The sequence below is a fragment of the Pezoporus wallicus genome, unplaced genomic scaffold (assembly GCF_028554395.1).
Source record: "Pezoporus wallicus isolate ANWC-B61680 ecotype Strahan unplaced genomic scaffold, APGP_CSIRO_Pwel_v1 contig_3058, whole genome shotgun sequence".
Classification (NCBI taxonomy): domain Eukaryota; kingdom Metazoa; phylum Chordata; class Aves; order Psittaciformes; family Psittacidae; genus Pezoporus; species Pezoporus wallicus.
The window spans coordinates 2,194,591-2,218,680 of NW_026641153.1; the positions used below are offsets into that span (position 1 = coordinate 2,194,591).

Genomic DNA, 24,090 nt, shown 5'->3' on the forward strand with positions numbered 1-24,090 from the left:
CAGAAAGGCCTAGTGTTTTAGGCTCCCTGCTATGAGGTGGGAAATAGTTTTTCTATGTGCCTCCAGAAAGACAGAAAACTGAAAACAGGGTTTAGATATTTTGTGTTGGTATGCTAGTCACTGGGCTGGTGAAACAACAGTATCATAAGCAATAAATTCCCTCTCTGAGTGATAAAGGAAAGCACTGAGCAGCATTGCACCTTATGTAGAGGGCAATGCCATATGCTCGTGCCAAACAACCTTTGAAAATATCTGCGGGATTAAGCACCTTCAAAATCACTTTCTTGTATACTTCCTCATATATATTGTTTTAAGAATTTTGAAAGATCTATAGTTTTCTGCAGTGAAAATATGGTTTTGCATATGAAATTTCCACACATATTATACTTTCTAACTGCAGGTGAAATAATTCATAGTTAATTCAGTCAACTTATGCCTAGAAATGAGATAAAAGGCTTTCATTACAACATTAAAATCATTACATCCTTTTGGGGTTTTAAATTTCATTTTGATGATTACCTTTCATTGAGGACTCTAATTGTCATTTGAGCAGACAAAGGCAACATTAGAGTAGTTTGCAGTTCTCCCACCCAGCTGTTTTATAAAGCTTAGGCCAGACAGTAAATACTGAAAGTTGCATGGGCTGTAAGCTTACGTGACCAACAAAGCCAGATGTGAATCCTCAGAACACTGACACATCAGCTCAGGAAATGCCAGAGGATAAAGGTTTATAAAAGTTGCATTTGTGAAACAGTCAGCTGTAACTGGCAAATTTTGTTGGGGGTTTTTTTGGTAATAAAAACACTTCTACCAAGGGAAAATAATGGAACTAGTACTCTACATATGATTAACTTATTATCTAATAAATAAAGAATGTTAGAAGCACAGTAAAAAAACACAAAATAAAACCCCAACAAACAACAAGCTCTAACAATTAATTACCTAAAAAATTAGAAAGATGGTTCAGTTACACAGCTAAGCAAGACTGCACAAAATGGGGAAAGACTGAACTTTCCACATTACCAAAGATTACCAAGAACTCAATTACATGAGTTAGGACTGCAGTTCACAGGCAAGACTTTCAGCATGGTGTAACTTACTGGGTGTCTGACACAAAACAAGCAGTAGTTCTGTTAAGTTTCTTTTGTCTCTTGAAAACCTGATTACAGACATTGCCTAAAATAGCAAATTAACCTCACTTACTTATAGTGGAAAAATTTTGGTACTTTTAACTACTTTATATTGTATTTACAATGGCATATGATAGGACAAAGTAAATTTAATTACTCCACATCAAGAAGTACATTAAGAGTATTCTTATTCAATCTTCAGATTTCAAACAATTGGCTAATCAACAAAAAGTGACTGACACTCCAAGACATTACACTGGCCTAAGCCAAAACAAGCAAGGACAGAAAATGCTGAACTATTGGTAGTGGAAGCAGAAAACATTGGGCAAAATTTGGTTTGGCAAGAACTCCAAGTGAAGACAGAGCATCCCATGCTTCCCTCTTCAGGTAGCAACTACACACATGCAAAGGTTCATTCCAGAGCCATTCCCTTTTACTTATCCACTTTGCCCTGTATTTATATATTTGTTAATTTTATGGGAAAAATACAGGATTATATTATGGAAACAGACTTTTTTTAAGATTCACTACTGTCTTTATTTTATCTGGATCTTAGATACCCCAGGAATGGTTTGTCTTGGTTTATATAACAATAACAAAACACAGAGAACCCTGCAAATTAAGCTGTCATAAAATAATCACTCCTTTTATGCTTATTATAATTTTTGCTTTTTTGCTTTTTTTTTTTTGAATTCTTACATTAGTCTAGTTCCAGGTGAGCTTTCTTGTTCATTTTAATAGACTCTGTTCTGTTCTTCTATTCTCCTTCCAAGAGACCCAAATAAATTTTACAGTGACATAAGCCTACTGAAGTGACACTAGGCCTAGATGAAAAACAATGTCTGGTTTTGAGGATTAATTTTTTTTTTCACACTTAATTTTGGTCAGAATTGAAGCAGGACAACAAAGGAAATCATAGTTTCCAAAACTGCAGATCTAACAAAAACTGACTTTCTCATGAGATAACATGACACTGAGTTTCACTCAGCAGTTTTAGAAGCAGCTTTTGCCTGCATTTCACAGAAAATCAAAAAAACACTGTTTTCCCTTTTCTGCCCATTTTCCTTGGGTATCTGCCACAAGACTGGGGCCCATGAAGCTGACAGGCTTCTACAGTATGGATTCAGTTAAAGTCATGCCTTGTTTTCAGAAATTGCCTTTATTCCAGAGATGTTATAAACAAAATGTTTTGAGTAAAGAGAATAAAAAACCAAAACCTGCCTAAGTAATATGAGTCTGCCTTTAATATCTTGTACATTGATTATTTCACATTTCAGATTACTAAGAGAAGAAAAAAACTGGACCCCAAATCTGTCAATGAGAAGCATGTGAGATAAAAGGAGAGATTATCACCTGTAGACCTCATGAGTTGTGAATGAGGAAAGCAATTTCAGGGATGCAAATCTTAGTTTTCTGGCTAAAGCAAACCCCAGCAAAACTTAATTCTACCACCTGCCTCAGCCCCAAGGTTACCACAGAAGTCGAGAAAAAATACCTAACCCAAGTTTTCATGTGAGTTCCAAGAGTTTTACCATTTTCATTGTCCCTATAGTGCTCATTTAAGATATCTAATCATCAGTAGAACAGAGCTGTCAGAGCTAGCACCAAAGTTAGGAGGATCTGGTCTTTGAAAATAGAACATGTTGCAGAATGCTTTATAAATTCTGAACTAAAGCATCTCTAAGTGGGCATCCAATATTCATATACCTTAATGTTGCTTGGATTCAATTCCCTGTCTGTAAAGTGAGGCTAAAAAAAGCTACCATCTTGTTATTGATGGATGAAAAGAAATTAATTGACTGTAGAGTGTTTTGATACTGCAGCACTGAATATCACAGAGAAACCCATGAGGAAACTAATAATTCTGTCTTCAGTACCAGGCTGCATAGCAGGCAGGATTTGAGGGCTAGAAGCACACAATGAGCAAAAGGAAACCAAAGCAATGGGCAGTTGTTAGATAGAACACTGAGTAGGGAAGGTGTGCATGCACCTGTTCCCAGACTCATGGGATAATGCTTAGCATGGCCAAACTAATACTGTACATGAGATCTTCATGATGACATTGTCTCACTGGTTTAGTTCTTGAGATTTCTATATTTTAATGTAAATTTCTGTATGTGACATACACACATTTTCCAATGCTAAGACACAACTCTTATTTCCTGTCAAGATTAAATATAATGTTGTTATAAACAATTCTCTTTGAAAACAATGTTTTAAAAGTCAATGAAGGGCAATAAATGAACTAGCTGTGGCTCTATATTGCTTGAAGTATCTGTATTCAGATTTTGGAAAGGAAAAGGAAGTAATAAATTTTGCTTGAACTCACCACATGTTTTAATTGCACAGAACTCCCAGGGGGTGTTAGGGTCAAGAGTGTAACACCATGGTCTCAGCTTGCCATCAGGATTGCGGCAGTAATTATCATCAAAGCCCTTGTCAGGGTATCTGCAAACCACAACAAGAAATGTGTCAGAGAAGTCTTCCTGGCAACGTTGCATTGGCTTGTACAAGGTACTTAAAGGACAGTCTTCAGGAGAAGCAAACAAGAACCAGTTCCTGTTAACCTGGAGTCTGATCCTGATGTGGACGCAAATGCTCCTTTAACACTATTAGAAAGTTAATAATGTAAAGTCTCTTTCCAAATATGCAGCAGAATCAGACCTCCACTGAGGGGATTCCCTGCTGTGCTAATGCACAGGGTACCGGATGGGGTAACTACTAATTGCTAAACTCTTACTCTTGTGTCCATCAACTGATGACCAGACTCTAAAGCCACTTGTTTTATTTGAAACAACCCAATTAAGTGTGGATTGTATAAACACTGCCTAGCATGCTGGACTCATTAAGGAAACAGGTTTTTCAGTGCAACAGCCCTGAGTTCAAACTGGAAGCTATTTTGAATAGCTATGTTATTAATGATAGCTCCATTTCTGTAATAGAGCTCATTCTAGGCCATGCCCTCATTTCGAGCACTGGGTAAAAAAAGGTGAAAAATAAGGAATTATTTTCTGTCACCCTTATATCATTAAGATTTGAAACTATCGTGCCATTTAATTGTTTCCACTTTCCTACCACCATCATTGAACGATCAGGCAGATATTCAAGATAAAACTTGAAGAGAAGGAGATAAACGCATACTCTTTTCCTCCAGTGACAACAAATTGTCTTGGTATTCCAGTTTTACTGAAACATGTTTGTAAAAGAAATAAAAAAGTAGATTTGCCCCTGAGGGAAAGATGAAAAGTGTGTAAGAGAACAATAAAATTAACTACCTGGGAACCTGAACCCAGTTACAACTGCAAGCAGATGTTTTTCGCACAAGCAGAGGAAAATAGGATTTACAAGTGTGTGCTTTTGCTAGGATGCTTTTTCTGTCAAACAATCATGCTAATTTTGACTCACTGCAACTTGATCTCCCATTCCTTGGGAAAAATCAGGTTGCTTCATCTATATAAAGGACAGGGCCGGGATTCAAGCAGAATAAAAAACAAATAAACAATAACAACCAAACAGCAAAACCACCAAGGAGAAACCTCATAAACCTGAAAATTCAAGGGCAGTCAAGAATGTGGTAGTTTCAGATCTAGCATCAGTACCCTGTTTTCTGCTAGGTGGAAGACTAACTGTAAAGGACCAAATTGTGTCCAAGGATTTCACAAGAAAACAGTTAATGGGCTATTAACACAGCATAAAGAGAGATTTTTTTTTTTTTTTAATTTTCTTTTGTACCCAGTAGCTGCAGTGATGAGCTTTGATGTTAGTAGCACATGTCACTTAGCAATGGAGAGTCCATGGCACTACCCAAGAAATGAGGTGAATCCAGGAATGGCAAGGTATCTGCAGTCATAGCTCTCAAACCTATTCAGAACAACTGGGAGTGTAAAGAATCCACTTTCTAGAAAGCAAGTGCCCTTCCATAGCACTGTATGCTCTGTCCTTTCCAATATTATATGATATGTTCCCACAGTATGCAAAAAAACTTATTTACTAACTTAAGAAAAGATAGAATAGATCTTCAGGAACCAGCTTTAGGTATCTGCTGCATGGAGTAGTTCCCATGAACTGTATCTTTCCACCTACTACGTTTCCTTTTTCAGAGCAACAACAGCCTTTCCAGTCACTGTTTCTTCCCTCAGTATTCAGACATGTTTCTGCCTTCCCTCATATCCAGTAGGCAACAGTTTCTCTGCTCCTATTCAAAAAGGCCAACTATCAAATACTAGGGACAAGATAAACAGCAGGGCTTCAACCTCTTCCACACAATTCAACAGTGAGACTGTGGAGGATTCCCTGAGGGCTCATCCCTTTGCTCTGCACAATTCTCCTTCCCCCGTACATCTGGGGAGAGACCTCTTGCTTAGACCCAACAAAAAGCCTGAGGTTTCCAAGATCTTTCAGAACCCTACATATTTCTTCCACTCTCCTGCTGCTGAAACTTCAGTAGCTGTACTTCATTGTTGAAACTGAAATGAAGCATTAAGATACACATCTGGTGTCAAAATCAAAACTTTTTCTCAGTTTCAGGGAGGGGGGAAGAGTGTTAGATGAAGAGATAACATTTATTTTCTTTAAAGCAGCAGATGCTGAGTTATAGCCTTGCTGGAACTAAACTGAAACTTAGTGTCTAAAACTCTTCACGAATATTTCTTTTCCCCTTTTTGTTTTAAAAGATATGCAGGACTGGAAACTTGATTCTGTATAAAGTAAATTTTCATGCAAGAGATATAAAACAGAGTATTTTAATAAAAGTATACCCACAGTTATTCAACTTCTATAGCACACTTCAGCCCTACTTTTCTCTGTGCAGTTCAGTACATATTTTCAAACATGTTTAATTTTAAGCAGAAAGTATGCTTCTCTATGCCTATCAGAGTCATTATTCTCAATGGTTTTCTTTCTATACTGAGACATAATCCTGCCCATGAGGAGGACACATGAACTGGAGCTTCAGAACACAATTCTGCATCCACTACTAGCTAAAAACAGGTCATGCAGGAGCTTTTTGGGTGGATTCCTACTGCTACTTTCAATCACATCTAAGTACACAGACATCACCAATTCCCTTCAGTAACTGACCTCTGAAAGGAATACATGTGGAACAATTCAACAAGGTGACAGAAAGGAAAAGTGAGGTGTATTCACCCGGAGAATAAAACGTTGTTCCACAGCAGGTAGACTGAAGCATTTGAAAAGATCACTAGTTTTACTTCTTTTCCTTTGCCACTGCAATTGATGATTCCAGAAATGAAAATAAGTTTAAGTCTGTCTAGCTAGTCCCTCCTGGTTTCCAGGTTATTCACATTATCTCCAGATGGTATAGTATAAGCCTCTCTAGAGATTGCTGCATTTTAATGGATCATTTGTTCCAGACCTCTTATTTTCAACTTCAGTAACTATTAAAAACCACAAACAAACCAAAGCCCCAAATACTTTTAAAAGCTAGTATAATCAAGTATAATTGTCACTACCTTTAGTGACCATTCCATGAAGTTAATTAACATCAATGTTATTGTACACTGTATTGTACCCCAGTTACTCTTCTGAAAGCACATACAGATCAGTTCAATCTGGATGGGTGACTTTTTGATTAAAAGGCATTTTTATTACAGTCTAAAAGCTCTCACAAAGATGTTTTCTGAGGAGAATCTTTCAAGGAGGAACATGACTGTGAGATTGCAGTTAGTCTGAAAAATCACTTCACAAGCAATCCAAAATTAACAGAATAAATTTCCTCCTGATAGTAAAATTATTATTGTTTGTACCCAGAAGTTTTATAACTCGCAAGGAACAAGATTCTACTCCAGAATGCACAGCAAGTGCATGGCAAAAATCAGAAACAGATTATCTTCAGTCCCAGCCTGTTAAGAGCTACAGGACTGCCTGCTACTCATGAAGCAGATCATCTGATCCAAGAGGAAAAAAGAGGTTATATCACATAAACTCAAAAACTGCAGTTAGTTACTGTTTTGTTGAATAAGCAAGCTTTCTAATATCTACCAGTACCTGTATTTCTGAGTATGAAAAAGATGCTTTATTTGGCAGAACACTTCAAAATATATAAAAATACGTTCAGTGGAAGGTCTCAATCATTCTGAGTTTGTTGATTCTTGCAGTCCTCCTCTGTCAGTTTAAGTTTATTCCATGCACTTACAAATAGAGATAATCCAAAATCCTGAGTAAAACTAAAATGAAACTTTAGTCCAGTTTAAGAGAAACACAAAGGCCCTCCTATGTGGTCTAAACCCTCACACAAAATCCTTCCAAAAGGGGTGTATCATAGATGACCCTTTGCGCCTGGGTGAATTTTACCCTTTAGGACAAACTGTAATGGGGATGCAATTTATCTTGCTATTTCTGACTCATCTTTTGGCATTAGGTATCTACGCTTAAACTAAAAGAGAAAAGTCTAAAATACAAGTCCATGTACATAAAATGCTAAACAGAATGATTAAGTCCTTTCCCAGGCTGAAAAAAAAACACATGTAGTGGGAAACCTTTTGCTGAAACAACTTGGATACTTAAACTTGATTACAACAGAAGATCATCTACAGCTGTAAAGCTGCTCAATATTTCAAAAACAGATCATACTCTGCCTTGACAATGTTGCAAGTTTATGTTCACTAACTGTGTTAAGAACTAAAAAAAAGTATTATTTTTTAATCATTATTTATTTTCTGATTGCTTTAAGGTATTTTACGCTGATTGAAGTTGCATAACAACATATGAAAACAGGCTGAGAAAGCTGGGGCTGTTCAGCCTGGAGAAGAGAAGGCTGCATGGAGACCTCATAGCAGCCTTCCAGTATTTGAAGGGGGCCTATAGGGATGCTGGGGAGGGACTCTTCATTAGGGACTGTAGTGATAGGACAAGGGGTAACAGGTTAAAACTTAAACAGGGGAAGTTTAGATTGGATATAAGGAGGAAATTCTTTCCTGTCAGGGTGGTGAGGCACTGGAATAGATTGCCCAGAGAGGTTGTGAATGCTCCATCCCTGGCAGTGTTCAAGACCAGGCTCGACGAGGCCTTGGGTGATATGGTTTAGTGTGAGGTGTCCCTGCCCATGGCAGGGGTTTGGAACTAGATGATCTTAAGGTCCTTTCCAACACTAACTCTTCTATGATTCTATATACAGCAACATTCAGAAATTTATTTTTTTTTACTGTAAGTGAAGCTAGGGAGGAAATTTGGATCAAATAATGCAGCACATGTCCATCACTACACTACACAACCATGGGATGTAGCCACAGCTGCATGGCATAGCCTCTAGTCACCACCCTTCATCTCCAGCATGATGGCAACCAGCCCGCACACAGCATGGGCCAGGACCCCAAGCAACTAAAACTGGTGAACTCCATAAACTTCAGGTCACCTAATGCTGATTTTGTCCAATTGGATCCCAAATGTGTGTCATTTTCAAATTATATCTACATGAATTTCCCTGGGAGGTGGGGAAAGACGCTACCTCTCTGGACGAAATTTGTGCTTGTGTGGTCTCTGAAGATCCCAGCGCTGACACTCCTTGCCTGTCTCGGTGTGATCCATTGGCCCTCTGTAACTTTCTCCATTGCAGGTCATGCATTCAACTAGGAAAAAAGTAGGTAGCTTATTATGCTAATGACTTGTAACACACACAAAAATAAATTAGAATAATTAAATCACATCTCTGCTGTTATAAATTGAAATCACCCTAAAGAGAGATAGAAAAGTAATATATTTAAGTTAGGTTGGTATGGTAAATGTCCTTTGGAATAGATTTTCATCTCTTAAATCTAATCCAGATGCTTAAATTTGATATCACTTTATTCACTTTATAGGACACTTATGGTTTGGAGGCAGGTGGGTGTGAGCTGCTAGAGACATTCATGTTCCTAGCACATTTTTTAACCTTAGTTATGGCTAGTAACAGAGAGAGACACATATCTAAGGAAGGAGTATATTTCAGGGGTGATATTTTATGATTAATTGAAAATAATTATTCTAAATCACTCTAAGTCATGGCATAATTACAGCACAAGTTTAAGTACAAAATGACGGCTGAATTTCAGGGCAGTACAGTCTGTTTCTTTAAATTCCCACCACATTCATACGATACTGTTTCTTTTCGATACTAATTCTTTTTGGCAGCCTAAGCTAAGATACGTTTTCAGCCCTAGTTTGGGAAAGTGGGGGGTTGAGGGAGAATGGGCAAAAGCTACCAAAGGGATTTGATATCACTGCTGAACAAAATATCCTCCATAATTTAGAAAGAGAAGACTTAAAATATAAAATAAATTCACCATAAGTAACTGTAGACACGTTTCTCAAGTGCTCCCTAATTAGAGTAATTGTAACAAAAGATCACTTAGTAAATAGGAATTTATGCAATTACAGATCTCACACTTCAGACCAAACATCCACTACCAAAGTCTTCATCCTGCAGTGAGCTCCAGGTCTTATCACATTTGAACCTCAAATTGATCTTTAAATTTTAGCTTTTAACAGATTTTCAAGCTCCTTGTAAATCATTCTCTTCCTCCCTCCTTCTCCCTTTTCTTCCCCCACCACAGTATAGCTATTGCACATGACACATTAGCAGGAAAATTAAAGTCATCCTATCTTGAGAATTTAAATGAGTTGATTGACTGGAACTGAATTGGCTGATTAGCAAGATATAAGAGATTAGTTTGGAGCTTAACAGAACGTAAAATTCAACAAATGCAAGGGTTCACATGAAATATCTTTTGAATTCTGTCAATTGAAAGTTGAACGGGAATGAATTTATGCAAAGTCTTATTTACAGTATTCAATTGAAAGAAAAAAATGGGAAAATAAACCCCAACATGCTTAGATTGCTCTTTTTTCCTGTAGTTAAGTATCTCTATTTTCATCCAAAAGAAGGAGAAAAGTTGATTTTTCCATGGAATGGTACTAGATGATTTTATCATACAGTAATAGCAATGTTAATAGATTCTCTATGTACCAGATAAGTGAAAAAAAGGGTCGCATTTGTGCGCTCAGCATAACTTCTTTGTTCCAGCTCCTCCATGACCTGAAAAAAAGCTGCTGAGTCTAAAAGCGTGTTAAAGTCTTCCAGAGTACTGGAACATAATAAGACCTTCTCTTTCTGTAATAACTTCTTTCCTTGTTACAAGCGTTATTCTTGCTGAGAAATCACCAATTCTTTCTCCAAAGTCCATGAGCAAGTGTCAGTGAAACTAGGGGAACTTCTGCATACCTGCTATCAGCAGAAAAAAGGAACTTTCCACATAAGCCTTGCTGGGTTACCTTGTGAGCAGAGGGGGATGTCACAGACTTCATGGCGCGTCTCTGGACTGGTGGTGAAGCACCACGGCCCTCCCTCTTCCCCTCGGGGGTTTCGACAGTAGTTTTCCCGGAGGTCTTTACCCCGATAGCTCGAAGGCAAAAAGCTAGTTTTAAAATGACAATCATTACAGTATAAGAGCATGCAAACTTTGGTGTTAAATCATACTATTTTTTGCAAACAGTTAAAAACAATCCCATTTCTGCTTCTTTCTCCCTCCACCCTGCCTAAACAAATGTACATCCCCAAATATCTGTCCCTACACAAATACACATCTTCAGTAAGGATTACTCAATGAATGGCCTAAATCTGGGTCAGTTAGTCTAGCCCATTGCTTGCTCTAGCAAGTTTTACTCCCATCCCTTGGGCATCCAGAGCCAAATATCTGCCACAGCGCCAGAGGCAGCAACACACTCCATGCTAGCCCTCACTGAACTCTCCTTTGCAAGCTTGTAACTACTCACACAAGGCCCTTGGACAAAAAGGAGAAATGTATCGGGTGCATTGGGCTTTTCTGGGGGGAAAATCCATTGGGTCCATCACTGTGTCAGACCTGTCATTACTGTGTATGTTGTGCACATATACAGCACAATAACATATATAACTGACCCAGCTGGGCTTAGTGTGCACCTACTACATAAAGCCCACAGGCAGAGAAACCTCTTTTCATTTCTGGCCAGGCAGCAGCTAAAACTGAGCATCAGGAGTGTGTGAGCGTGACTGAGCACTGTGACACACCATGCTGAGAGGCTTTCACTGCCTGAAACCACAGACAACTTTGCATTTCAGCATCAGAAATTTCCCCAGATTCCTCTTTAGCCATCCTGCCTCATGTTCTGCCGTGAACCCTGCTGTTGTCACCTTAGGGTCTGCTACTTATAGACCCACTCATCATTATTATTGTACAAATTAGGTCATTTAACAGCAACCTAGCTGACTTCAACTGTCCAGGGTCAAGTTTTTGTGTTCTTAGCTATCTGTAAAATTTTGTGCTTACCCCTGGAGAAATTCCCACATGCACACTGAGATATAAATATATAAGTAGGTGTGTGTATATATATGTATATATTTACACATAAAAGTAATACTGGTTATTTTTTGCTACAAACTAGGCAACAACACGTAGTGAGGAGCCCAACCCTAGAGCTGGTCTGTTTGATGCCACTGCAAAAGCTCTGACCACACTCAGACTTCTTATTGGTGACAAACCCATTGGCACTTCACTTCCAGTTTCATTGCAGTGATGCTTAAAGAGCAGCTAAACCTCTGCAGACAAAGACATTAAATTCCGAGTTATGTTCAATTCCATTAAAACTTTATGGCTTTTGGGTAACTGAAAATTTGGGCAAAATACATAGGGGGAATACACGAAACCTGTAATTCATTGTAATACGCTGATTTAATTTTTGAGCTTTCTAAGATTTGTACAGGTTTTTTTTTCTTCAGTATGTTCACATTCTGGTCAAAATATCACTAGTGAAGTGCAGCTTTTATTCTGAAAATGCCTAATACGTTAATTTGGATGTTTGTTTGGGTTTTTCTCTATTGGTTTGGTTGGTTTGTTTTGTTTTGATGTGTTTTTTGTTTGTTTGGGTTTTTTTAATTCCCCAACGGAATTCAGATGTATCTATATTCTGTAGGAAAAGAAAATGAATAAAATTTCATCTAACTTCATTTAGATGATTGTAGACTCCTGCAGTTTAAGAAACTGAACTAAAGCACTTGGGACAGTCTTTATACCCAGACACCAATTTAATTCACACAAGAAAAGCAGAAACATATGAAATGTATGGTCCCTGCTGTCCTTGGAATATTCTATGTTACAAATGAATGAAAGCAGGAGTCTGACATGTGTCATTTTAATAATGTTTTATTTCCGTTAATGAAATCTTTGAACTAAGTGAAGTGGAAAATACCTCTGTTAATCACATTGTGGTTCTAGTCAATCCAATGCAGAAGCGTTACTGAAAAAAGTGTTTTCCTTATTTTTGGTGCTTGAAGAGAATAATTTTTATGTCATTACTGCTGCCTATAAAATTGTTGCTTCTGGTTTTCCTCTGTAGTCTTGTAATATTAAATCTCACAAATTTTGTTAGCTAAAGAAAGCCCTGGGCAAACTTTGCTGATGGGACATTGCAACTAGAGTAAGTGTTAATGTAGTATGTCAGTGCATATTAGAATATCTTATTTAATTTTCCTGCTGAAAAATCTTCCTGCTCAGACATTATGGACATTAGAAAACCAGGACAATAGGGAAAAGGCACTTCAAATTATATCAGATATGCTGTCATTAAAAATTAAAAAGTCTAAATGAATAGCATTAAAAACCCAAGATGAACTGGAAAACAAATGGCTTCAACAGGTAATGAAGCAACATTCTTGAGGGAGGAAAAGATGAGATGCAATAAAGACCCACCCAGAAATTGAAGATAGAGCCACTCCTAAAACTGTGTACCGATTTAGTTCAACTATATTAGGTAAGGAAAAAAAGAAAAAATCTGAAAACTGAAGCCAGTAAGACTAATGGTAAAAACAGATTCAACAGCAAAAATCACAGAAACAAAACTCCTGTGACGTGCCAGTCTGATCTTTGATTGTTTCTCTTTGAACTCTTTTGGCATTGGCTTTATCCATTTAAATTAGAAAACTCTTAAGAGAAAAAAATAAAATACTTTTGTAACCTTTACCAGGATAGAGACAGAAACAATAGAACCCTGATTTCAGCTGGGAGTCTCCAGGTTCTACTGGAATACAAAAATAAAAATGTAATTTGTTAAATCCAGACACAAATTTAAAGGCTGAAGTTATTTCAGTTCTTTCTAGAAAAATAAGAAAAATCAGTAAAGTACATTTCTCCCTTGAATACGAAAAAGGGATTTATTTTCCAATGGCACTTTGTGATAATCAGATGTTGAGAAAAACTGACCTAAAAATCTAAGCCTTTCATACTAATAAGTTCCAAACACACCACTACTGTCTGCTTCTTCCCATCTCCCTCATGTCTCTGATGATGAAATCATATTTTCTGATGTTGAAAAACAAAATTAGCATGCAGCCACCTCATTCATCCAGTGACCTTTTAAAAATTAAACTTATTGCACAAGGCAGGAGAAAAGTCATTCTCATAAAATTCATCATAGAAAAGTGGCTGTCCAAATGTATTAAAGTTGTGCATGCTGTATGTTAAAATGGAATTTAGTCATAACGTATACTACCTAGACACTTTCTTTAATTATATAAATTTGTATGCATGTTTATAGAATAAATGCTCTTGCTTAGGTTGTGATTAATGAGAATTCTTTCACTTCTAAAGGATGAAGATTGTATACTTCAAGGTGTTGAGTCTCAATAGGTCATTGCTGTGGAAACTGATCATATTTATCATATGCTCGTAATTAAGAATGCGTCTGGTCACTGAAAATCAGACACACTACCATCTATATTATAAGCAGCCAAGTCTAGTCAATTCCAAGCCTGAGGCTCAGCTTTGTAACACATAATAAGACAGAACCCAAGTATCCTTTGTCTTTTCATGTTGTTCCAAGATATCATCTTGTACACTGGATAGATTTGGTCAGGACAGGACTCAGCAGTGCACAGCCCAGTTTCTCACTAGCAATCTCCAGCTCAGCTCCTTCTAAACAGAGTGCTGATGCTGGGTGTCCAGAGCAAAAGGCAGCAATGTGGATAGGAAACTTATGGGTGAGAGGACCCTTTGGTTTTGGCTCTTAAGGGTTTACCATCTAAATGGCTAAAGCCAATAGAAAAGGTTTCAAAGAGAAAAGGTCAAAGAGTAGACCAGCACTTCATGTTCCTTTTACTAGTTTCCAGCAACATTTGTTGTGGTTGAATCTGTTTTTACCATTCCTCTTACTGGCTTCAGTTTTTGCTTTTCTACTCCTTTTTTTAGCCAATATAATTGAACTAAGTCTACTCTCAAAGTGTAGATTTGGCCTCAGTTCCTCGCTATATGAGGTCTTAAACTTAAAAGTAAGTCCCATACCTGCTGCAACAGTCTATCATATATACATAATGCTTGTATGATCTGAAGGAAAAGATTTCAATAATCTGTTCAGTCTTTTCCATGTATTTGTTGCCTGCTCTAAGGGCTTTATAAGGTTTAATATATTCTCTAATTATAGAGAATTAATACTAACTATGCAAAATACAGTAACAATAATTATACACTGATGAAATATGTGGGATAATATTTTTCAAAGTTACCCATTTTCTGGGAGTCAGTTAGAAAACATTGATAAACTTCCAGACCCGAGGCTGAAGTTAAGCAGATGTTTTGTTTCTGCCAGTAGCTAAGAGATACTAGGACATAAACAGCTTAAGAAAAAACAACCCTGACACAAGAGAAGGGATCCAGACACACAGGCTGGCATTAGGAAAGACCTCTTGGAGAAAGTCCAAGAAGGTAAGTGTTTTCTGGGATCTGGAGAAAGGCATCTCTTGGGGAAAGGCAAGAATACACCTAAGAGGTTTTGTTGTCTAAGGTCAGTTTTCTCATAAATTCTGTTTGCTAATAAGTCAAACCCTGCTTTATGGAAGCTGTCTGGGCACTATTCCCATTGTCTCTGCTCCTGAACTCTTACCTGTGCTCATGGGGGATCATTGAATTCCAGGCTTGACATTGGATACCACTTTTGGTAACAGATATTGTTCCTTTGTAGTCTGCTCCTTTTCCGATGATACAATTCCTGACATAGTCTATTGAAAGAAAGTAGAAGAAAATTAGGATTTTCGTTAATGTATTTAAAATTTAACTCTTCATCCCTTCTCACATAAAATTAATATATTTATGATTGACTTTAAATAATTATTCAAAATACTGTTTAACTGTCTACATACATTCTTGTACCTTTTTTTCCCCTCATCTTGATCCCTAAATTCCCAAAGAAACCTACTGAAAGTGTTTATAAAGTGCCTGATTGACCAAAAGTCCATGTCTGAGGACTTACATCCCCCACTCATGAATGAGATAAATAAAAGTTATATTAAGTCTACAGTAACTCATACAACTGAACTTTTAAATATTAAACTGAAGAAGAAATTCAGACTAGTATACATGACAGTAGGCAAATATGTATGCTGGGAAACTGAGCAAAAGCAAGTATGTGAATAAACTTGCATGACAGAAAAATGAGGATATTTGTAAATAATGCTGTAGAACGTAGCTTTCAGAATGCACAAAACCATCCCATGCCCAGGATGCTCCTACAGTCAAAAAGTCACTGACTGACCTCAGCTTTTTCCCCCTCCATAGCTGGAAAAACAAAATCAGTAAATAAATCAGTTACCCTTCTTTTCATACAGATCAAAAGCATGGTCTTGCTTCTTTCTCACACCATTTGTCAAGCTGTTGAAGGATAACCAATGGCACCGTTTTGTAACTCTGTCATAAGCAAAGGCCCTGTAAAGAAAATCTGGATAAGAAAAAAATCTCTGTGTGGTTTATAATAATGACACATGGCCTGCCAAGGAGCATGCAATGACATCAGATTTATTTTTACTGCAAAAGTCAGAGAAACAGCCCAAATTACTATTTAAACCTACAACTGTGCTGACAAGAACAAAGAAACAAATTAAATTGATGTGGTCATTACATTAAATACCAGCTTGGTTGTTCCCTTGTCATTGAAGATCTTTATTTTGAAAGTGAGATAAATGTGACTGAGACAGCATTTGTGGCCCCAGTTGCACTGTTTTCTGGGGAGGGAGAAGGGGGAAACACTCTAGAATGTCTTTACTGTGCTTATAATATATGTTTGAAGTTGTTAAGTATCTCACAATGATAACTTCAGGAAAATTCAAGCACATGGAGTTGTTTCTTGCCTAGAACAATAGAGCTCTTTAAAACCAAGATTGTTTTTATTTTTATAAATAATCTAAATTGCTAGGGTACCTACAGCTTGTATTTGCGTAGGTTTTGTTTTCTTTTTTTCTCTTATTTTTTAGTTGCTTTCACGGATAGAGTACAACATGTACCAAATTGAGTGGATTTGGGGGGCAAGAAAGACAAACAGAAGTCAAAAAAGTCAAGAAACTCTTCCAGCTTTTTAAATGAAACATACAGACCTTTTTCTCCTACCATAATTTTGAAAGGAAATTAATTAAATGTAGGTAAAATATTGTAAAGTATTTTAAAACCACTGTAAACTGCCTGGGTGAGGGCAACTTACATTCCAATATATTCCAAGAAAAAAAAAAAAAGAAGAAAAATAACAGAAAAAGCTGAAAATTCTTTTTCCCCTCTTAATTTCTCTTTAGAACCAAATAACAAATCATTGACATTATGCTATTGCTCTAGCCCACCACAATGTATACATTTCTGTCAGTCATTTCAAACCTCCAGAGATATTTTATTCTGACTAGAGAAAGCATTTTAACACTACTTGATAATATCCAAAAAACACACATTTCCTACACTTCATCAGTACTTCAGCTGTGCCGTATTCCTGAGTATTACATCCCTCAACTCAAAGCTTTTTGAGCTTCATTTAGTTCATCATCGAGCTTTTCTTTGTGAGATCTTGCTGGCTTTAGTTAAAAACATTACAAGATCCCATCCAACCTCCCCACTCTTCTCTCTTTCGAACATCCTCTTCATTATCATTTCCATCACCAAACAGATTTTTCATCCAACTGCTCTCTCTACTCTGTTGACTCCAAATGTTTCCAACCTGCTAACCTTCATCCTTCTGTCTTTATTCAGCCTTCTGTTCCCTCCTGGCTGGTTCTCAAATATGAACACATCCAAGTGCCTCTAACTCCATCCCCACAAAAATATCCTTGACCTTTCCTGCCTTTCTAATTACATTCTCCTTTCCCCTCCTCCCTCCTAAAGTGGTAATGCAGAATGCACTGTTTACAAACATTTTGTTCAGTAGTTGCCTTTCAGTTGCCTTTTGGTTTCCTTCCAGTTTGGCTTCAGCCACTCCTGCACACAAAGTTTCTAACAATCTTTTGCTGGAAACAAATCCGGATGGTTTTTACACTCCCAAAGTCAATATGTTTAATCAAATTCTTGGACTTTACGCTACTGATATTGCTGATCACAACAATTTAAACAATTTTTGTTGTTGTAATTTGTACTGAGATAGTTGGTAGGTTTTCTGCTCAGATACTGAAATCTCATGGTCTATCTTGGAATCCCCTTCAGTGAAAATACAAAGACACTCCAGAAGGTAAGCAAATAATAAAGAATAACATAGGCACAGTGTTGTAGGTAAGGAAGTGACATGTCGTCTACATAGTCAATACAGTAATAACTGCAATATCTTTTTCTCACCCATAAGAAATGTAATGGGAAAAGCTGCAAGATGACTGAAGGAAAACAGTGGGAGTAATGGACTGCAAATAGTGGTGAATCCTTTAAAGAATAAGAGCAGCTTAGCAGCAGGTTAGTAAATCTGATAGCAAGCAGAAAAAGATGCACAGAGAATTATGAAGTCAAAAAGACAAGGTAAGTAAAGCTAAGGAGAACTTCGATGGGCAGGAGAGCTAGGAATAGTGCTATAAAGAAGAAACAAGTCTAGATAAGAATCCTGTAACTCAGTTGGAAATCATCAAGAACCTTGCACGCATGATAGTAAGGGAAAAAAAAGAAAGGGCCATTCTGAGAAGTGTCATGTATTGGCTTCAACAAAGAGGTGCCAGAATTAGAATCAGCAACAATTAAGAGAACTAGCTACACAGGATTTAGAGAAGGCTGAGGTTCTGAATGACTTCTTTGCCTCAGTCTTCACGGGCAAAGGCTCTGACTGCACGACCAAAGTCTTGGAAGGTAGACGCAGGGACCGTGAGAATGAAGACCTTGGGCCCAACCAGAGAGGATCTGGTTTGAGACCATCTTAAAAACCTGAACGTGCACAAGTCCATGGGACCTGATGAAATCCATCCGCGGGTCCTGAAGGAGCCGGTGAATGAAGCTGCTAAACTGCTGGCCATCATATTTGAAAAATCATGGCAGTCAGGTAAAGTTCCCAATGACTGGAAAAAGGGAAATATAACCCCCATTTTTAAGAAGGGGAAAATGGATGACCTGGGGAATTACAGACCAGTCAGTCCCACCTCGGTGCCTGGCAAAATCTTGGAGCAGATTCTCCTGGAAGGCATGCTAAAGCACATGAAAAACAACAAGGTGCTTGGTGACAGCCAGCGAGGCTTCACTAGGGTAAATCCTGCCTCACCAATTTGGTGGCCTTCTATGATGGGGCTACACAACTTATGGACAGAGGTAGATCAGTTAATGTCATCTACCTGGACTTGTGTAAAGCATTCGACACTGTCCCACACGACATCCGTGTCTCTAAATTGGAGAGACATCAATTTGATGGATGGAGCACTCGGCGCATAAAGAACTGGCTGGATGGCTGCACACAAAGAGTTGTGGTCAATGGCTCAATGTCCAGCTGGAGACCAGTAACGAGTGGTGTCCCTCAGGGATCGGTGTTGGGACCGGTCTTCTTCAACATCTTTGTCGCTGACACAGACAGTGGGATTGAGTGTGCCCTCAGCAAGTTTGCTGATGACACCAAGCTGTGTGGTTTGGCTGATACACTGGAGGGAAGGAATGCCATCCAGAGGGACCTTGACACGCTTGTGAGGTGGGCTGATGCCAACCTCATGAGGTTTAACCATGCCAAGTGCAAGGTCCTACAGCTGGGTGGGAGCAATCCCAGGCACAGCTACAGGTTGGGCAGAGAACAGATTCAGAGCAGCCCTGTGGAGAAGGACATGCAAGTGCTGCTTGTTGAGAAAACGAACATGCCAGCTTCAGCCAACCGTATCCTGGGCTGCATCAAAAGGAGCATGACCAGCAGGTCGAAGGAGGTGATCCTGCCCCTCTACTCTGCTCTTGTGAGACCTCACTTGGAGTATTGTGTACAGTCCTGGTGTCCTCAACATCAAAAGGACATGGAACTGTTGGAACAAGTCCAGAGAAGGGCCACGAGGATGATCAGGGGACTGGAGCAGCTCCCGTATGAAGACAGGCTGAGAAAGTTGGGGCTGTTCAGCCTGGAGAAGGCTGCGTGGAGACCTCATAGCAGCCTTCCAGTATCTGAAGGGGGTCTACAGAGATGCTGGGGAGGGACTCTTCATTAGGGACTGTAGTGACAGGACAAGGGGTAATGGTTTAAAACTTAAACAGGGGAAGTTCAGATTAGCTATAAGGAGGAAGTTCTTTCCTGTTAGGGTGATGAGGCGCTGGAATAGGTTGCCCAGGGAGGCTGTGAATGCTCCATCCCTGGCAGTGTTCAAGGCCAGGTTGGACAAAGCCTTGGGCGAGATGGCTTAGTGTGAGGTGTCCCTGCTCATGGCAGGGGGGTTGGAACTAGATGATCTTAAGGTCCCTTCCAACCCTAACTATTCTATGATTCTATTATCTAACATAGTATTCACAATTTACTTGCAAGCAATACAGAAACTTGCCATACATAAATCAAAAGTTGTCTCAATATTCTTTCTTTATCCCCAGAAAATAAGGGGAGTCTGATACTTTAAGTCTGCAGTGCCTGGAATCTGCCACTTCATCACTTCCTGGCAGATAAGAAACCCAACCCTCTTCCTGCTTATGTACCTCACACAGCACAGACCTAGGTGTTGTTGTTCCCAGTACTATTGTTATAAAATATTTCTATTTTATTTGATCTTAATACTTCAACAAATTGAGCTTACATCCAGAAAATAAAACATCTGTTGTGATCCAAGTAATGGGGAACTACTGTATGGATATGGAGTATCAGAATCAAGCCACAAAAATGTCAGTAAACAAAGGAAAATCCAAGTCTTTTATTTCAAGTCTTTAAAATGCCATTTTGTGTTAATTCTCTTCTTATTTTAGAATGCTCCCACAGCAACTAGTGAACTAATTGGTTTTAATTTAAGTTGGCAACAAATTTCACCTTGCCGTAACCATATGCAGATATGATGTTAAAGACTGGGGATCCTAGGAATAAAAGGGAAACATTAGTAATCAGTGGTTCCTTTAAAAGGGAACACATGTCAAATATGTGTTTACAGTAGTATCAAAGAACTATGCACGCTACAAGAGGACTCATCTGGGGCCAAATGGGAAACCACAAGAATGTTCCCAGACACAGAAAATCCATCTTAGTTGTAGCACAGGCAAAACCTAATCATCTACACCTCTGCTGCTAGACTTCCTTCCTAAAAATATGTCAGGGAAAACTGGAAATTCAGGGCATGAGTAGTCAGATTTATAATTCTTTTTCATCTTTAGTGCAAAAATAATTACATGACTGATTGCAATTCTATTATCTATGAGTAGGACTCTTCCAAGCTGCCTTCTCAAAGTCTCTCATAGCTCCTCTAAGCTGCTTTATTGACTGGTTACAGCAGGGATAATATGCTCCTTAATGAATCCATCAGAGAGAAATTCTTCACAAATTGCAATGTTTTAAAAATTCGAAGAGATTCTAGATTATTATTCCTGCAAAATAGAATTAAAAAAAAAATACTAACTTACTTTTTATTTTCAGAACACAAGCATACCATCCAGAGCAGCTACAACTAGCTTGAGACAGTATTTTTAAGGAGATGTTGGAATACGGAATTGTTGTTTGCTTGGCACTGTTCAGAAATCTTACATACTGTGGAACCTAATTTTACAATACTCTTCTCTTATGACCATCAGAACTCAAGGAACTCTTGCTGTATTGAAGACAACCTGATCCACTTGGCAATAATATCAGGGGAAGCTCTGCCAATAGGAAAAGGAGTGTCTCGTACCACATGAAAAATATTAGTGCCTGGAAAATATTTTCTAACAGAAAATAAGTAAAGTCTGCTCATTGTTTACATATATAAGTAGTCAAAGTACAAAGCAATACAAACTAGATCTTGCAACACGGGAATTAAAGGCTTAAAGAAAGATTAAATTACAATCGAGGCCTGTTTCTGCAACAGAAGAGCTTTTGTTGTCACATTTAGTCTAGCTTCCATTTGTAGTGACTGTAAAAATTTTTTTATGTGTCAAGATGAGGCTGACATTTAGCTCAGTACTCACCACTACAGAAGTTATCAATTCTCTCCAAGATTCTCCTGCATTCATGTCCTTTCATACACTGCTAATGGTCTAGACTAAGAGAGGCCAGGGGGATACTTTATGTCTAATACATGGGAAAAATAATAGTGATTTGTTCCAGAAAATAGTAGAGAATATGTACAAGGCAGACAAGCAATCAGCTACATGATGTGTTTCTAAGAGACAGCAGATGCTGAAGAATAGTTATGATATACTTGTAATGATTGTGCAGCCCAGAAGGTTCGATTCCATTGTATCAGATTCATTGTACTTGCCAGTGTATTTCAGCAGTGAATGTATCTGTGCTCCATGTGTGAGGTTCCCATTGATTTCAGCAGGAGTAATGTGCAAAGAATGAAGACAAAATATGGTCTGAAGTGGTGCTGAAATACTGCAGCTGTGATGTGTGACAATAACCAATTTATAAAAGACATAAAAATCTCAGAAATGTTCACTGAACACTATAGAGCAGCACAAGTCATCCGCATTTTAACATGAGTACATTTTTTCCAGCTATGTTTTGGAAAAGATTACATATTGGACAAGCTAAGAAGATAGATCAACTCAGATAAAGCTTTACAATAGACTGACACTCTTTAGGCAGGGATAACAAAATCATGGAAATCAAAAAGCATGGTCTTTAGATTGTCCTCAGTACAAGCTATCACCAATGGCAATTACAGACACCTTGGGTCAAAGGGTGTTACACAGGTTCTATTATAAAAAAAAAAACAAACAACCAAACCACGATATCAAACAATTAAAATAATGGAGATACATAACTCACTTGCAAGTGAATAAAAGACCTTTGTTCCTGCTGCATCTCTTGGCACATTGCTCAGTGGTGTTTAACAGCTTGGTTTTCACTTCCAGTGTTTTGTTTACTTTAATGAGCATCAACTCTCCTGTTTTTTTGAAGTCATGAAGAGGGTTTCTTCTTTTTCCTCTACACTCTAAGACAGAAGCAAAGAAGAAAAAAATGAAAAAAATAAACACTGTAAGGAACAGTCCTGAGATTAAAAATGCCACTATATATGAATAAAATTTATTAGGAATTATGGGAACATCAGTATCTAAATCTCAAAGAAACTCACAAAAATTAGCAGATACTGAAGAATTGATTATTTTACATGGTCATCACCATCCTTAAAAATAGTGTAGGTAGTAACTATAGAAAACCTAGTTTCAAATAAAAACTTGCATAGTACTGATGAAGGGTAATAGGAAAGTTTTTCACTCTTTGTAAATTTTTTTTCAGAATGTCCAAAATACGTCTGATAATCTGAGATTTTATAAAGATTTCCATTAAAAACTTGGGTGAAAAAGGTGTACAGATGTCTTTTTTTGGATGGACACAGTGAACTTACAATCAGAAGGAAAGGATATTAATATTACAGAAAGTCTACATCTGAATAAATTTTAAAATTTAAGAACAGTGATAAACTGTTCTTAAAACAGTAAACTTTTTGTCACAAACTGTGAAAAGAAGTGGAGCCTAGAAGTGATACAAAATAGTCATTTTTGTGACCCCTGCTCCAGTGAAGACTCAATGTGAGTGTTGTGCCCATTTTAAGTGTGACAGATTTAGAATTTTCAGCCCACAGTAAAGATGACAGGGGGATGCAGAGGCTATTGCATGGAAATAGTCTGCACGGTTGCAAATATTTCAGAAAAAAAAAAAAAAGAACGGGTTGATCTGGTTTCTATGTCTCTGTTGGTGGAAGGGGTAGGAAATGTCAGGGGAAATTGGTTAGAGATGTTTGGCTAAAGCGCAAGAAGAAAAGTCTTTGATTTTTGCAAGAAAAAAACCCCACACCAATATATATGTAGATTTCCCAATATATATGTATATTTTTATTTTTTCTTCCATAGAAACCAGTCTGCCAATGTAGGCTGCTCCACTGTCAGTGAAGGCAGATGAATACATCTGGAGAGTGATTCTCCCTAATCTGACAGATGAGTAACATAGGGAGGACCACTTGCCCTTTGGATCTATCTCTCTTATTTTACTCAGTGGTCCCAGATGATCCTTTTGGATTTTGGATTAGTAGCTAACCCAGGTAAGGTTAGGTGAATGAATACTTTCTTAATTAACAAAGCAGGTAATAGTATTTTCAATAACTTCTTTCCATGTACCAGTTTTCACAGCTGTCCCTCCATTTTTCTCTACAGAATCTGCAGTAATGGTTGAACATGAATGTTCAGGATCAATTTATTAAATTTTGACAGAGTTTTTCAAATATATGAAACCTCAGCCTAACGCTCCGTTATCCTGAACAGATAATTCCTCATGCAAGTGCACTTAAGTCAGCAAATTTTTACTTTGTGCACTCTGTGCAGAAGCTCAGAATAACTTTGTAAATCGCAATGGCTGAAGCTCTGGAGGAGTTTCTAATAACTCCACATATTGTAAAGCCAAAGAGGGCTCAAGGGTGTTACTTTTGCAGAACTTCCATCCTGATCATTAAGTAAGCAAGCTCACATTTTCACTGGATTCAGCTAAATCACACCTCTCAGTGGCAAGTTATCCCTAAGACACCTCAAAATACACCAAAGACATTTAAATTAGATTTCACCAAGCTTCAGCCTTATCAAAATAA

At 37.9% G+C, this 24,090-nt stretch overlaps 1 protein-coding gene across 4 annotated transcripts in view; it reads right to left on the reverse strand.

Moving 5' to 3' along the window:
- Window positions 1-24,090, reverse strand: part of HGF (hepatocyte growth factor) — a 57,204-nt gene that overhangs the window by 23,556 nt on the left and 9,558 nt on the right. For 3 of the 4 annotated variants that reach the window (XM_057422548.1, XM_057422546.1, XM_057422549.1), the window contains exons 2-7: window positions 22,278-22,443; window positions 15,741-15,853; window positions 15,036-15,150; window positions 10,398-10,540; window positions 8,596-8,716; window positions 3,460-3,578 (exon numbers count right to left, since the gene is read on the reverse strand). In XM_057422548.1, coding sequence (XP_057278531.1) covers window positions 3,460-3,578; window positions 8,596-8,716; window positions 10,398-10,540; window positions 15,036-15,150; window positions 15,741-15,853; window positions 22,278-22,443 — 777 coding nt within the window. The remainder of the gene's footprint in view (window positions 1-3,459; window positions 3,579-8,595; window positions 8,717-10,397; window positions 10,541-15,035; window positions 15,151-15,740; window positions 15,854-22,277; window positions 22,444-24,090) is intronic. The other variant, XM_057422547.1, reaches the window with a different exon arrangement.